Source organism: Pipra filicauda, unplaced genomic scaffold (assembly GCF_003945595.2).
Source record: "Pipra filicauda isolate LSUMZ 115617 unplaced genomic scaffold, ASM394559v2 scaffold210_size2929891_pilon, whole genome shotgun sequence".
NCBI classification, from domain to species: Eukaryota; Metazoa; Chordata; class Aves; order Passeriformes; family Pipridae; genus Pipra; species Pipra filicauda.
Genome location: NW_024104322.1, coordinates 1,417,683 through 1,432,617, shown reverse-complemented (window position 1 = coordinate 1,432,617; position 14,935 = coordinate 1,417,683). Strand labels below are relative to the sequence as shown.

The 14,935-nt window shown below is 35.5% G+C and overlaps 1 protein-coding gene across 4 annotated transcripts in view; it reads right to left on the bottom strand.

Annotated features, from left to right (window-relative positions):
• Nucleotides 1–2,010: 2,010 nt before the first annotated feature.
• The window catches only part of MDFIC (MyoD family inhibitor domain containing), a 50,816-nt gene continuing 37,891 nt past the window's right edge, over nucleotides 2,011–14,935 (bottom strand). For all 4 annotated transcript variants that reach the window (XM_027746152.2, XM_027746153.2, XM_027746154.2 and 1 more), the window contains exon 5: nucleotides 2,011–3,397. In XM_027746152.2, coding sequence (XP_027601953.1) covers nucleotides 3,150–3,397 — 248 coding nt within the window. In that variant the 3' untranslated portion in view covers nucleotides 2,011–3,149. The remainder of the gene's footprint in view (nucleotides 3,398–14,935) is intronic.

The window sequence follows — 14,935 nt, the reverse complement described above, 5'->3', positions numbered from 1 at the left end:
AATTACACAAGGTGCTTACAAGATTGTTTATAGAGTGAAAACTACAAAACAGAATTTAAGAATATAAATATAGAAAGGAATTCCTTAAACTACATGCTAATATTCTCTGCTACAAAGATACATTTTCCAAAAGTGCTAATATCTCTATGACAAACAGTAGCAGATTGCATTTAAATGTCAAACAAAACACACAATTTTTTATTTTTTTCAATTGTCTGTAATACTTTGATACTTCTAATCACTATGAGGTTTAATAACACTATTTTCACTTCCTAGTATTTCACAAATGAAGTGGGAAAAGACATGTCTGCATGTGTATGTGCATCCATGCGAGTGACAGAGTATGAACACATATGCATATATGCACGAACTAAGTTTTTGTAATTATTATTTGTATTTTAACAGTAATGGAAGTGAATGCTTAAAAAAAAATACTTTTCCCAGGTTTTCATAATTCTGACAAATCAAAAACCCTTATAAGTTCCTATAAGTAGAAACAAGGGTTTGTACAGGCCAAACTGTATAGATAACTTTTACACAGGAAAAGGACTCCCTAGATTGGTATTTTCTCTCTTTTTTTTTTTTTTAAATCATATCATCCTGTGGTAAAAGTAACGTTTAGTAAGATTTAGTATTTTTAAAACATCATATACAAATGTGCAGTTTTCCAAGCACAAAACTGGAACTGCTCCAGCTGGCATGGATATTGGGGTAGGACAAGAGTCTGGAAGACCAGTTCTCTGTCCCCAAAGGCACATTCAGACAAGAAACAGCCATAATTCACCTCTCTGCAACCAGAAGGACATGAGGAAAGACAGTTCATGGTGCTGGTTAGCCTCAGAGAACATGTCCCACCATGACGGTGTCAACTATAGACCTACAATGGACAAAGCACTGTCTCGACTTTTCCCAAGGTGCATTGAGTCCCAGTGCTTACTATGATGCCCCCAATTTCCCCAGAGGCATTATGTCTTACAAAGGTAAAACGGCTCCAGGCAATGCCACTCAGCCAAGGCACCTCTTCCCCCCTCCCAATGTGGTTCAGACTTTTAGGAGTCATAATTGAGCCCCATAGGTCAGATTCTGAGCACTGGGAATTTATCAGTTTAACTATGTGATTCCTTATTAGCCTCCCTATTACCATAATATTTTTTTGCTGTCTAACTGGAGTTAAACCAATGGAAAATTCTGACATGAATGGAAATGCGTGTAGTTGATGCCAAGCAGATCAGAATCTGGCCCAATATATGGGAAAAAAACCCATAATAAGAAATAATCCTTGTAGTAACCATAAAAAACAGAGTAGGACACCCTCTGCAGGTGAATCCACATTGCATCAGAATACACCACAATATTGCATATGTTAAGGCAAAATGTAACACTTCCCAGCTCCCCAGTGTAGTTGAGGATTTGGTTATGTTACCTTCAGTGATAACTTGCAGTAGTAGGCACTACTAGCCAGTGTTCACAAGAAGAAGCTTTGGTTAATATCAGACAATTTGTTGATTTAGCTTCACACTCCTGTGATCTTTAGCTTGTCACATTTGCATAAACTGAATTCACTATAGAATAAAGAGACATTTATGGTCAATTCACTCAACACATATATGCTATTGGCTATTGATGATTCTTGTAACAAGGCCTAAATTTATGAGATCTAGCAATCTACAAATGGGAATTCTGAAGTGTGGATAGGAAAGTTTAAGTATGTGACATCAAGATGTGTAGGTGGTTTACACAGAAAAGTTCATGAGTTACAGACATGGAGGGAAGAAACTAGCAGGTGGTAAAGAAAATGGGTATCTTGATTACCTAAATCTAGGAATGTGATAAACCTTTTTATGTGCTGAAAAAAATTCATTTCACAATTACAATTACAAAGAGAGGTATTTCTTGGAAAACCCTGATGGTATAATAGGGAAAAGGTTGTCCAACAGATCCTAACTGTATTTTTCAAACATTTTAAATCCCAGTCCTTTTATTTTCAAAGGCTATCATACATTTTTAAAATGTCCTTTTTTATACAGTTATTTTAAAATAACACTTAGAATGTATTTGAGAATAAACATTTTTTCACTTGCTTTTTGCATTCAATGACAGAATTCCTTAGTCAAGTGAGTTTTAATTTGGTCTTTATATTTGGTTTAAATTCTGCTACCCTCTGTGGATCTTTCTCACACAGTGAAGAAATAAATACTAACTTTTGTGACACTGGCTCTAAGGCCACAAACACTGACTGGGCCACTTAATGCACAGGTTGAGATTCTTGAGTTAACTTCTAATAATTTCCCCCTTACAACCAAATTTTGAAGATTTGTTAGTCTATTAGTTTGTTACTCTAAAGATATATGTCATGTCTAGACAGATTTCAAAAGTCTCTTTCTAAAAAGAAGCATTTCAAGTAATAATAGTACTGAAGTAAAAAATAAGTTCTCTATTCTGTCTTGATTGATAACAAAGAAATCCTGGTACTCTTCTAGTCCATCGCAAAACTTACACTTGACTACAGTTTTTTTGATAGTATCAATATTGACAATGCAAAATACCAGGAATCTCTCTCTCAAACCAATGAGATATTAAAAACAAAAGAAATATTGCTAACTTGACCACTGTAGCAAAACCAACAATACATTTCTAATGCTGGCTTTTGAATTAAGCTTAAAATAATAGAGCAAAGTTGCTTTCAACCCAAAGAGATAGAAATAAAGATGTTTTGATTTTCAGAAAGTTTGTAAAGGCACGTTATGCATGGAGGCATTTGAGTGTTTAAACACTAAAGTAGGTAAAGGTAAATACTTAAGGCTTTGCTCTGCAGTCTGTTCTCTGACCAAAACCTATCACTCAATTCAAATGGTAATTTTGCCTTCATACAACCTGTGGTATCAGGTCTATAAATTGGTTTCAACAAAGTCTTCCGTTTGCAAAGACAAAAGGAAGCTGGAATGTAGCTTTAGTTTCACATACAAAACTATACAACCTGTGTTAGAATACAGATTTGAGGATTGCTTTTTAAAAAAACATTTATATAAAGGGAATTAGCAGTGCAATACCAGTTGGTTGTGTGAAAATCTTACCTTGTCTTTCTTTAAATGCTTTTAAAGAAAAGCTCTCCAGTTTTACAGAGAATAAAATAAAAAGGGATAAATATTTCATGATGGGAAGCAGATCCCACAGCATTCCATGCAGATCTCCAAGCAGTCTGAAGATTCACAACATGCGTCCATTATGCCACAGTCCATATCACACGGGCAGTTACAGTCATCTCCCATCTCGTCCCCACAGCAACAGCAGCAGGCTTCTGATGTGCAGATGCCACAGGATGCTTGTCCCAGAACAATGTTACAGAGGGTGAAAAATTCACAGAACAAGCAAGCCAGGATACAGTGAACACAGCAATCTTCATATGTAATAGTTCAGTAGCACATCATGAACAAACAAATACCCCCCCCCCCCAAAAAAAAAAAGGAAAGAAAAAAGAGGAAATAATTAGTATGTTATTGTAAATCCAGATATATCACTATGTCAAATAAGTAGCTGAATGAAAATTGTTCAGACTAGATATAAACTAACACCACAAGAAATGTTTCCCATCTTTTCAGGACTGGTTTTGGTGCAAGTTTCTTGTCACCACTTCCCTTTATGCAAATCCCAAGTACAAAACATCTGCTTAGATAAATTTCTCTAGTCATTTATTATGTAAAATATCTGTATCTATTATCTTCAGTTTTAACTTCTTCTACACAGTGATTGAAAATAATAAAATTAGAAAAACAGCTAGTGAGGGAAATTACCTAAAATTTTCAGCCTCTCCCAGTACATCTCACCCTTCTAAATCTGTTTTGTTGACTTGGTGATTAGGAAGGAAAATAAAAGAGTTGCCTCAACATTTTTACTTTCTGTATTGTTTTATGTACACCTTAGAAGCATAAAGCATAGCATGTTATAGGCATTTCTTACTTTCAACTGTATGTAAAATATTCAGTCAAAACAGATTTTTCTATTGCTTCTCCTTACAAATCTATTGGCAAACCTTTTAATGTACTACTTTAATATTCCATAGAGTTCATAACTACACCTGAACATCAATATCCATGTCTTACAAGTACTACGAAATTATATGAGATAATTAAGGTGTCCCACAAACCATCTGCAAAAAATATGGCGCCCAAAGAGTAAATATATGGAATAACTTCAAACAATTAATATATCCATGAGACATGACAGGTAAACACAAAGATTGGAACCAAACATGTGAAAACTTAAAAATAGAAGATGGAGAAATACTTCCTTCCTAGCCTCAGCTTTCATTCTTCTTTTTACTGCTTGCAAACCTTGAACTCTTTAGCCACAGACAGGTGAAGATTGGGAAAACGTTCTGGGGAAAATATCCTGCACAATCTCACCCTTTCCCTGTCTATCACTGGTATCTTCTGTGAGAGGCTGTTAGGAATGACAGGATATTGAGCCACATGGGCAATTGTCTGACCACCTACAGATGTTATGTTCTATAGATGTTATGTTCTATAGATGTTATGTTCTTACAGTTTACAGGTTGTTACTTCTGTCATAGGGGAAAACTTGCAATTACTTGCAACAGTTATACTATTCTCAGGCCTTCTAAACAAATTTATAAATGTAAAAAATTATGCAGTAGCTATGACAAGTATCTTGATTGATTCAAAATACCTTTAACATTGCAGAAACACTGACTGCAGGGTAGTGCAGTGATGACTTAACACCAGAAAGTATGAATACTTCAGCAATGCAGCAACAGAGGCTCAGAGCTTACTATACTACTTAGATACAACACTTAACTTGGATATACCTGTACCGCAAGGTCCTAAGCCTCAACTAGTCACACTCATAATGTACTAATGAACACTTATGCTCAAAAGAAAACTGAAATATCAGAAAAAGCAAGATGGGGAAAAAAACCGTAACCACCAAAACTCCCTACTACTGTGCAGGAAGTGTGTGTGTGTGTGTGTATGGCCAGTCTTCGCGAGCGAAGATTTGGGAAAGGTCATTAACCCTTCGAGCCTGCGCAGTGGATTTTTTAGGTGAGACACAGCGTGCGCTGAACTGAGCCCACCCTTTAATCCTGAGGTTCATCTGCCGGGGCCGAGCGAGCTTGGACGATGGCAGTGAGGTCCTCAGGACGTAGGTTTGTTTAGAGTGACCTTCTCTTAGATGGATGGCCTTACAGGGCTGATGAGCTCCATCTGCCCGGGGGAGTTTTTCCCAAAACTGAGAGGAAACCACAGGTAAGATTAACCCGCTTTTAAAGAAAGTTGTTGCTTGCATTAAAAGGCTGTTTTTCACAAAGTCATACTGTCACTAAATAAATGACCTTCGTAGAAAACACAGAGGATATTTTAAAAAAAACCTGGGGAGTATCAGTTCACTGAAGAGGACCAAAGCCAGACCGATAGCGATTAATCAGCTGGTTGTCATGGAGATGGGTGTTAAATTTGTTCAGGTACAATCTCCTTTCAGATTTTCTTTTAATATGAAGGAAAAAGATAAAGAAGCCAAGAGTTCTATCTAAGAAGCCTTCATATTTGAGGAATTGAGGTTTTACTATTTTGCATCCTTAAAATACAGCTGAAAGAAGCTAATACAACAACAAATGTTTTTCTACAAATGTTTTAGTACACCATAATCAACATTTATGTGTTTTGGTATTGAAAAATAAAACACTCAAACAAATCTTGCCTGCTTAATGCAGCATATGAAAAATTGCAGGAGAAGAAATAAACACTCACAGATGTTATACGTACTTGTTGAATGGGCAAGAGACAGAGTTCATAGGTTAAACAAAAGGGACTACATTCAGAAAGCACTTTCTGGACCCACAAAAGAACTTTTCCCTCCTAATCTATAAAACCCACCAAATCAAGACTTACAAGAAGAGGCTGTGTTGATTCAAATAAAGGTATTTCAAAGGTAAAAGTTATCAAAAATCGTCCAAGACTCGGTAAGAAATTTTGGCCACTAGTGTTATTATGGAAACTCTGTAGAGGGTCTCTTTTTCCATCTCTTCTTCACTGACTGAAACACTAAAAGGATTTTTTTACCCCTTTTTTTATTTTTATTTCCTTCTCCCCAGATGGCAAAACTAATTTTCCATTCAGAAAATCTTTATATAACAATTTTACTTAACCTCCACAAACAATTAACATAAAGTAGAGATATCCTTTACTGCTCTCTTTATTCTTGCAATGACTCATTTGTACAATGATCATAAACTTTGATCCACATTTCAAGGACAAATCTGAAATAATCATGCTTTTATGTTCTTCATGTTATTGACTTTTAATAGCTATCCAGGTAGCAATTATTTAACACATGACAAAGCATGCTGTTACCTAGTCCTACCTAACTTGCTGAGTTCAGAATCATGACTCTAAAGGGTTGTAATACAGTTGGATAAAATGGGTGGAAGAATAATTTCTTCCATAAATTACCCCTCTTTCTTAGCTTCTTATCTAGAGATGCAATTATAAGATAAAAATATAGTCACAGTGTGTTTTTGTAGTAATAACAAACCTACATGCCACACAAAACATCCTTTTCTAACACCCATATTCCTACAGCAACCTGTCTGTTCCACAGAAAACATTTTACAGCTAAAAAACACTTCCTTTGACTGTTGTTGCTGGGTGGCATGATCTGTGGAATGCAGCCATGAGGGTGTTATATATATAGCTCACTCCAAAAGAGATGACCACAAGCTTTTCATTACAATGTGGAGACTACTACAATATATTTCACTGCTTGTATAAGACACTCCAATAATTTTTTTGTGATTACAAGACCAAGGAGACTATTTTAAATTACACATTATTCCAAATTTCAAAACTTTTTCAACACGTTAAGAATAAAGACTATATTTAACTTCCACTCATTGACTTTACCACATCAAAATCCTAATTTTTTTTTTTTTTTTTTGCAGATGAGTGAGGAGTGGAACTTTAATCTAACCAGAATTAAACATAATTTATATATTTGTAAACTGGATTACTTTAATGTCTGACAATGCGTTTTCGAGTATATTTTAGTCTTTTCTAATGAAGAAATGATACAGTAGTATCAGTTATGACACTGGTGTTATCTTAAAATTATCTATTTCTTTGTTTTCATTTTTGTTTGGTTGTTTTTTTTAAGAATCAGAGGTTTTCTCATTCTTCTTTTCCCATTAGATATATTAATGCAATTAAGAATTAGTGGCATGTCTTTATTGAGGACCAAACTCCATCAGCCTTGATGTTCAGGATGCAGTACTGTTGGTAATAAGTTAACTCTCAAGTTTCTTGAGGTTTGAGTTTTCATTAAACTAATTTCTTTTTCTGTGAATGTATTTAAGTGTCACTACATAGGTCAACCATTACTGAAGATAACCTTTTCCTTAGGACTGCCACACTACACCACAGCATTCTCAAATTTCCATAACTTTTCAATTCTTATAGTACACTTTTTTCTAATTAATGGAGAAATGCTGCACTACAGATTGTCACTAAACAAAAGTGAGGATGTGGGGTGCAAACACTGTATAGAGGTAAACTTTGAAAGGAAAAAAAAAATAAAAACTCTGAACTAGTATATCTACCTTAGTTCCTTTATCAAATGCATTTGATTTCATCAAAGTACAGTATCACATTTGTTGACTATGATCCAAGCTCCCAAAAGCTATGCTAAATGGCATAAATTACAATAGACTTGTTCTGTAGGCAGTGATAGCATACTTTATTAGACCAAGTCACATTTGGGAAAAAAAGATGAGCTTTCAGACACTCAAGCTTATCTTCAATTATTCTTTCATTTTGCCTGGGATGAAAGCTAGACCTGATGCTAAAAGGGTCATCCCATACGGCATTTTTAAAAACCAAAACAAGTAAAGCTGTTTTTTAGTCTTTTGGCACATCCCCAAAAGTTACAGATTTGTTATGAAACTTCATCAAAACTGTTAAATAATGCCAAGACAAAGAGAAACACAACCAACACATCCAAGTTTTTGCTGCTTTATATGGTACGCATACATTCAGCTACTTTGTGCAGATCTAACCAAAGATTGTATACAGTACATATAACATCTACTTTAACGGGCTTATAAATGTTACCACAGACAATATCCAGAGAAGATATAGGCCTAAAATCCCTTCAAACTGTTTACACACTGTTATTCAAAGCCCAGAAGGCCCCACTTATAACTTACTCCAGTTAAAACTGCTATGCTCATTAAAGGAAAAGAAACAATATCAACAATAAAACTATTTTTATGTTTGTCCATATCTTTAAATATTTGCATGCACATACCACTTTTTACTTCTAAAATCTTTGCATACCCTGGTATCCAATTCCTTTCAAATACTGAAGTAAATATTTTTTTTATTTCAATTTCCCTTTTATCACTTCATTTTTATGAAAAGGTGCGGCTCTAGTTAAGAAACAGGCTTTTAAGAGATCATCGAAACTATAAAAGGGACACAAAAGGAGAACTGAAAAATGTACAGAGAAATGCATGTGCAGGTTGATATCTCCTGCTTTTATAATGTTTGACACCAATCTGTCACAAACTGACCCAAAAAGCTTTCATACTAAGCAGGCAGGTCACATATGATAAAAGGTTTTCATGTCTGCAATGGTAAATAAACTCACTTACAGGATGGTCACCTTGGTCAGCTTCTTACTAACTATATTCACCAAGTTCAGACAACTCAAAACAAATCTCCAGGCACTGTGCTGTCTCACAGAGAGAATCAAAAAGGGCAAACCCGCAATCAAAGTGAAGCTGAGGTCTTCAGCGGGGGTTTACTCCGGGCCCCTGCAGAGCCCTGAACAGAAGCCCCAGCAGGTGCTACAGGCATCCCGCAGTCTGGCAGTGTGGTGCTGGCAGCGGCAGGGATGAATACACAGCGCCAACGGCTGAGACAACCGACAGTGAGAGCAGCACAGTCAGCCAACGAGAAACCACCCCGGCACAGGTTTCTTAAGAGTGGGCATTGCACAGAGGTGAGGCGTAAAACTGTCGAGCAGTGGCACGCAGCTTTCACGCCTCCCACCGATCCTGCAGCATACAGGGTTCATGTGCAGCCTCTGCTACCCATCACGTTTCTTTCGAGAAAACTCACTGCACTCAGGAAAATGCTCATGGAAAAATAAGAAAGGTACAAAAATAAACTGACACATTGCAAGGAGTACAGTTATCTCTAGATAATAGAGTGACTTTTTTTTAGACACAGTTACAAAGCCTAGTATATGTGATATTTCAGCATTTCAAATAAAAAACTATCTTTGTTGATCAAGAAATTTAAAATGTTGCCTGATCAGGCAAATCACACTGCAAAACACATGGAAACTTTCATCACAGCTTATATTCTAAACTCTTCATATATAACCCGAGGAGTAAAATTATCCATTTCAAACATAAATATATACTAAGAAATCTCCTAATTTCCAATACCTAAGACTTCCTTAGAATCTGAAGCTTTCATTGCCACTGCTCATCACTGCAAATACTGAGACTAGTTAGATGCTAGCTAGGCCATGACCTTGTAAAATGGATGCCATGGGAAGACGTCTTTTTTTTGTTACATGCCCTGTTTTCCACTCAGTGCTTTTAAACAATATATAAATTACCTTCCAAGACTTCTGTGTAAAAAAAAGTAAACTATGCTTAAAACACAACATTCTTCAAAATGTCTTCTTAAAAAAACACACATTTGACCGTATGATAATGTTAATTGCTCACTGCCTGATTGACAACTGTGTTCTGATACAACCTCGTCTAACAAAAAACCCCTCTGTTTAGCAATTCCTGCTCAGATATAAATCCACTTTCAATCAATTTCTAAAAGTTAATGAAAATTTTTGCCCAAGTAGAGTGATTGGCAGGACACTAACAAGTAGCTGCCCAAATGCTACCTAATGCTATGGAATGGATTTCAGAGCGCATGTATGCTTAAAAAAAAAGAAAGACTGAGAGAGAGATGGCCAGTAGATATTTCTGCAACGTTATGCTATTCATTGCTCTTACCAAATGTCAGTAAATAATACTGATCAAATGACCAAAGAGTTTATAAAAGAAAACTTACTGCTGCTCTTGTGTCACTCAAGAGGAAAAAAAACCAACCCAATCCTATTGAAAATCATGTTCCCAAAAGGAAAGTTTACTGAGAACAATTTTTCTGTTTATATAAAATTCTATAAACCAAAGAAAAAACACTCTTAGTTCAAATAAAAGTCTGCTACTGTGCTAGGACTACTCACTACTTTCCATGCATATGCACCTAGTGGTTGTTAAGACCTTAGCTTAACATAAAGGGTACTTGGTGGACTTGCTTTGTCTTCAGTTAAGCCATTAGTATCACTTGGGATACTCTAATAAATTAATGTAGTCAGCAGCATGAGTTAAACAGTGACCACGAACCCCATGCTTGCATTCAACATCTAGAACAGATGAAGTTGCATTATACTAAAAAGAAGAGGGAGGAGGTGAGGGAAGCCTCATCCAAACGCACCCTGAAATGTTGAATTTTAAACATTGGATTTAAAAAAACCCCACACGTTGGATGAAATTGTTCATCATATCTCTAAGCTCAGTAGCACAAGATATACAGTCCAGAAAGTTGAGGAAGCTTGCTTCAGGCTTTTCTTCTGGAAAAGCATGAGTGGTAACTTCAATGTGTTGGCAAGCCTGCATTGCCTGTCCTTTTCCAAAGCTTCACTTCTATGCTGCAGGCTTTATCTACCTCAATCCTGCATCTAGCCTTATTACACTTCCTAAAGACCTGTCCTGAAAAACAAAACATTGTAAAGAAGATACCTTCTAGTGTCTTTCTGGTTTCAAAAGCCTGGGATGGAATAAAGAGTAGATCCCACTGTACATAGAGGAGGCAGGCTCATGATCTGTTTAGCATCGTTTAACCATCTACTGTTTCCAAACGAATACAGCAATTGTGTATGCTCAAAGCCTTTTGAATATGTGAAATACTGCATTAAACTCAAATTATCACTCAAAGTGTGGGAACTTCCCTGACAAACATAGTAACTTTTGAGGTCCCAACAACTTGACCAAGAGCAAGAGCTCAATTTCAAAACTTAATTAAACCCTGAATTAAACCCTCTCTCCATCCTCAACTTTTCATAAAGGATTGCTTTGATTCAAAATATTCATAACATCAAGTTTCCTAATTGGTAGGAAAACTCAGTTTGGTTTTTACAAAAAAATAAGTACCTACTTTGGCCCCCTCCACCCCCTTAATTAAATTCCTCTTCTATCCCTTCCCCTGCCCAACTTCTTCCCTTTCCTCCTCCAAATCTGCATATGTCATTATTACTTACCTTCCACTACTCTGATACACATATGTAGGCATGCAGTTACTCATTTTTCTTCGTTTCCTGACATCAAGATCTACTGCTCTGCTGCCTCACTGCTGTCTCCTTTAGATCTCCTCTCTTCTTTAAGTTGCTCTGGACACATACAAATGCTTCTGAACACAGCAGCTAGACTGTCTTCCTTTTTACTCATTTACAATTGCTTTTTCATGTTTCCAAGGTGTTTTTCTCCACTACTCATAACAAGTGCAAGACAGTAACAATTCTCTTTGCTAGTGGCCTACCAACCAGAATTTTGGACGAACTGTGACACCTATGGCATCAATAATTTAAAATATTATTAAAATTTCTTTGAGTTAATTTTTTTTTTAAATTCCCAATATGCACTGAAACCTACCCAGTACCTTTGAAAAATCTTTAGAACTGAAACAGTGTTTAAAAACTGCTTTTTAAGAACGACATTCCTACTATTTCATAAATACTTTGGTTTTTTGTAGTGTAAGTAATGGAGCTGAGTAAGATTTCTTCAGGGACAATATGAATTAATAATAGATGTAGAGGAAAAGCAGAACTGGTGAGTGCACTCACACCCTCCTAAGTCTCCTTGGATGTGTTTCTAAACAGCATATTCTGGAATGCTGACACAATTGCACATCACAGAATCACAGAATATTCTGAGTTGGAAGGGACCCACAAGGATCATCAAGTCCAAATCTTAAGTGAATGGCCTGTATAGGGATTGAACCCACAACTTTGGCTTTATTAGCACCATGCTGGAACCAACTGAGCTAATCCCAGGGTCATATATACTACTGACTCATTTGAAAAAGAGAGTTTTTAATGTTTTTATACTACTGCTACCAAAATTTCTGCTACATTTTAAGCATTTCCAATGCAACTTCAATTCCAAAAGCTCACAAGATGTGACTCACAGCACAAGTGGATTTTGCAGTTGGAACAATTAATAAAAGTTCTTAACTATGGTGGGGGAAATTTGGGGGGACAGAGGGCTTCACAGCTTGCATTAGGACTGTCTAGTACTTTGGAGACCAACAGGAGCACTACTGATCTTCATGGGAAGATGAGACATCCAGGGTAAAGTAATACTGAACTTCTTTTAGCTTTCTAGTGCATATACAGAAACATGCAGTATATGAAGCAGCATGCTACATTTTAAATAAGCAAGAGCCCAAATAAACTCCTGCACAGAATGGGTGGCAAGCCCAAATGTTTCTTGATTCAATCCTGCTTCAAGCCCTTCCAGGTTTTCTGTTCTGTCAACAGATACGATATTTTAGAGCAAAGTAAGTACCAGATCTGGACTTCCTTTGCATTACAAATAGCTGTGGTGCTCCAGAAATATTCATATCTTGTCTTTTAAGAAGAATCAAGAAGAATGCAGCTTTTGGGAGGGAATAAGAAAAGGTGAAAAATATTTTCTCTTTTCTATAGTCTAAACTCAGAATTCTCACTTTTCTTCCTTCTGAGGACATAACATATTTCTTTTCTCTGGCCACTTTCCTTTACTTGATTTCAGCTATTCTCCTGACTGACAACAGAGCAGAACACTCAAGGAGGAAGACTAGGTAGATGAAGTAAAAATACAGGATGCGTATTTTCAGGTTTTAACCTGGAAATTAATTAATCTATTAATTAGAAAATCTATTAATTAATTATTAAAAATCTATTAATTAGATTACAAAATCCAAGGTACTACATAAGAAATAGCAAAAAAAAAAATTAATTTAAATATCTGGAAGTGTACAAGTTTACCCATACTTTTTTCTACTAAAATTTTCTGGATACTACAGTAAACTAAGTTGGTGAGTTAGTTCAGGTGATTCATTACTCGATACTCACAGTACAAAATAAATATAGTTTGTCTCTTTCTCCATAAGGCTACATAAGATACTACATAGAAGTTATATTACCATATAGATGTGTCCAAACACAAACACACACCTTCAAGGAAATTCAAACCCTGCAGCTCTTCAGCAGTAACCAGTGGCTTATGAGGTTAACATGGTACAAGTTAAATCAAAGCCAATCAGTTAAGCAATGTTGCAAATAATTTCCAATAGTTTCCTATCTTTTCCATCTTCTTGTAAGTCTTTTCAATAGTTGCTACAGAAACGTCATTGCATCAGAACAGGCAACGGCTCAGAAAAATGTCTCTTTGCCCACAAAAGTATGATTCATCATACAGTGAAGTTATAGAAGTTATGTTCAAATGAAACTATGTATACCATTTTGAAAGAGTGTCTATGCAATTCTTAGTCACTGAGCTTCCTGATATACTCTTCTGGTTTAGTACAGTTAGATGCATTCATCAAACATATATATACACAAATATATTGTTTAAATGAAATTAAACTCCTTTGAAAAAATAACCTGGCTAAGTATATAAGGTTTTTGAACCAGATACCAGAGAGCAAATCTTCCAGAAGTAGTCATAAGGGGTTATCATGACTTATAGTAATAACGAAATTATTTTAAAATTATGGATAAATCATTTTATATTTATATCATTTTATATATATATTATATAAATATTTAGATATTTCAACTGACCATTTCTAGAGTCTCTGACTGTGCATCTTATAAAAAACACTGTGAGATGATAGGACAAATAAAGTATGTAATGATACTTCCTGCAAGGCAAAAGCTTGATAAGAGTATTACTTATAGCTTTTAGTTCCCCCATGAAGCCCCCCACAGGGTACATCACTGAAAAGCTGAAGAAACTGTCAGAAGGGTTGTATATGTGTGCATGCAGATGTGGTTACACAAATATAAAACATGTCTGTCAAACAACTGTAAAGTAAAATAAATTTCAAAACCAGAAAATTATTTTAAAAAACAGACATTCTCTTATTGGCATATCCCAATACACCAGACATACTTTAATCATTGCACAATAAAACTTGTGCTTCACTCAGATTAATTAACAGAAAACTTAGAGCTACAGACATTAGCAGCACCGATCAAGCTATTGAGAGCATATATCCAAGTTCCCACATCCAAAATGAGAATAGTACAAAGTTAGATGTACAATATTAACTATATTTAATTTTAGCTATTACGGTGACTCAAGAAACCACGTGTAACAGTAAGGATTATCCTGTACTTCTGTACTTTGAAAGAATGCAAGTAATACAGTGCGACAATACTATGTAATTATCTAAATTGTACTCATATATGCCTTTAAAAATAACAACATTTCTGACTGTATATAAAAATACTGTATATTGGCAGTTTGAGGCAACCAACACAATCATGTGTTGGATATTAAAATCAGATATTAGAATTTAAAGCCAAATCTGAAGGTATCTTATCCATTTTCTAAACTATTCAGTAACTTGACATAATTATTTTCATGGTTATTAAACAACAAAAAAAATCCCACCAGCTGTATTTATTGCAATATAATTTTAGAAGAAAAAAAGAAGTGTTTGCCATAATTAATTGTATAGGGGAAAGGACAGGGAAGGCACTGTCTCTTTAGAACTCTGCAGGTGCTTCTTTTTTAGAGGTTGAATTTCTTAAATTCAGAGGCCTGAATTTAAAGACTGACTTTCTACACTCACATGAACAGATC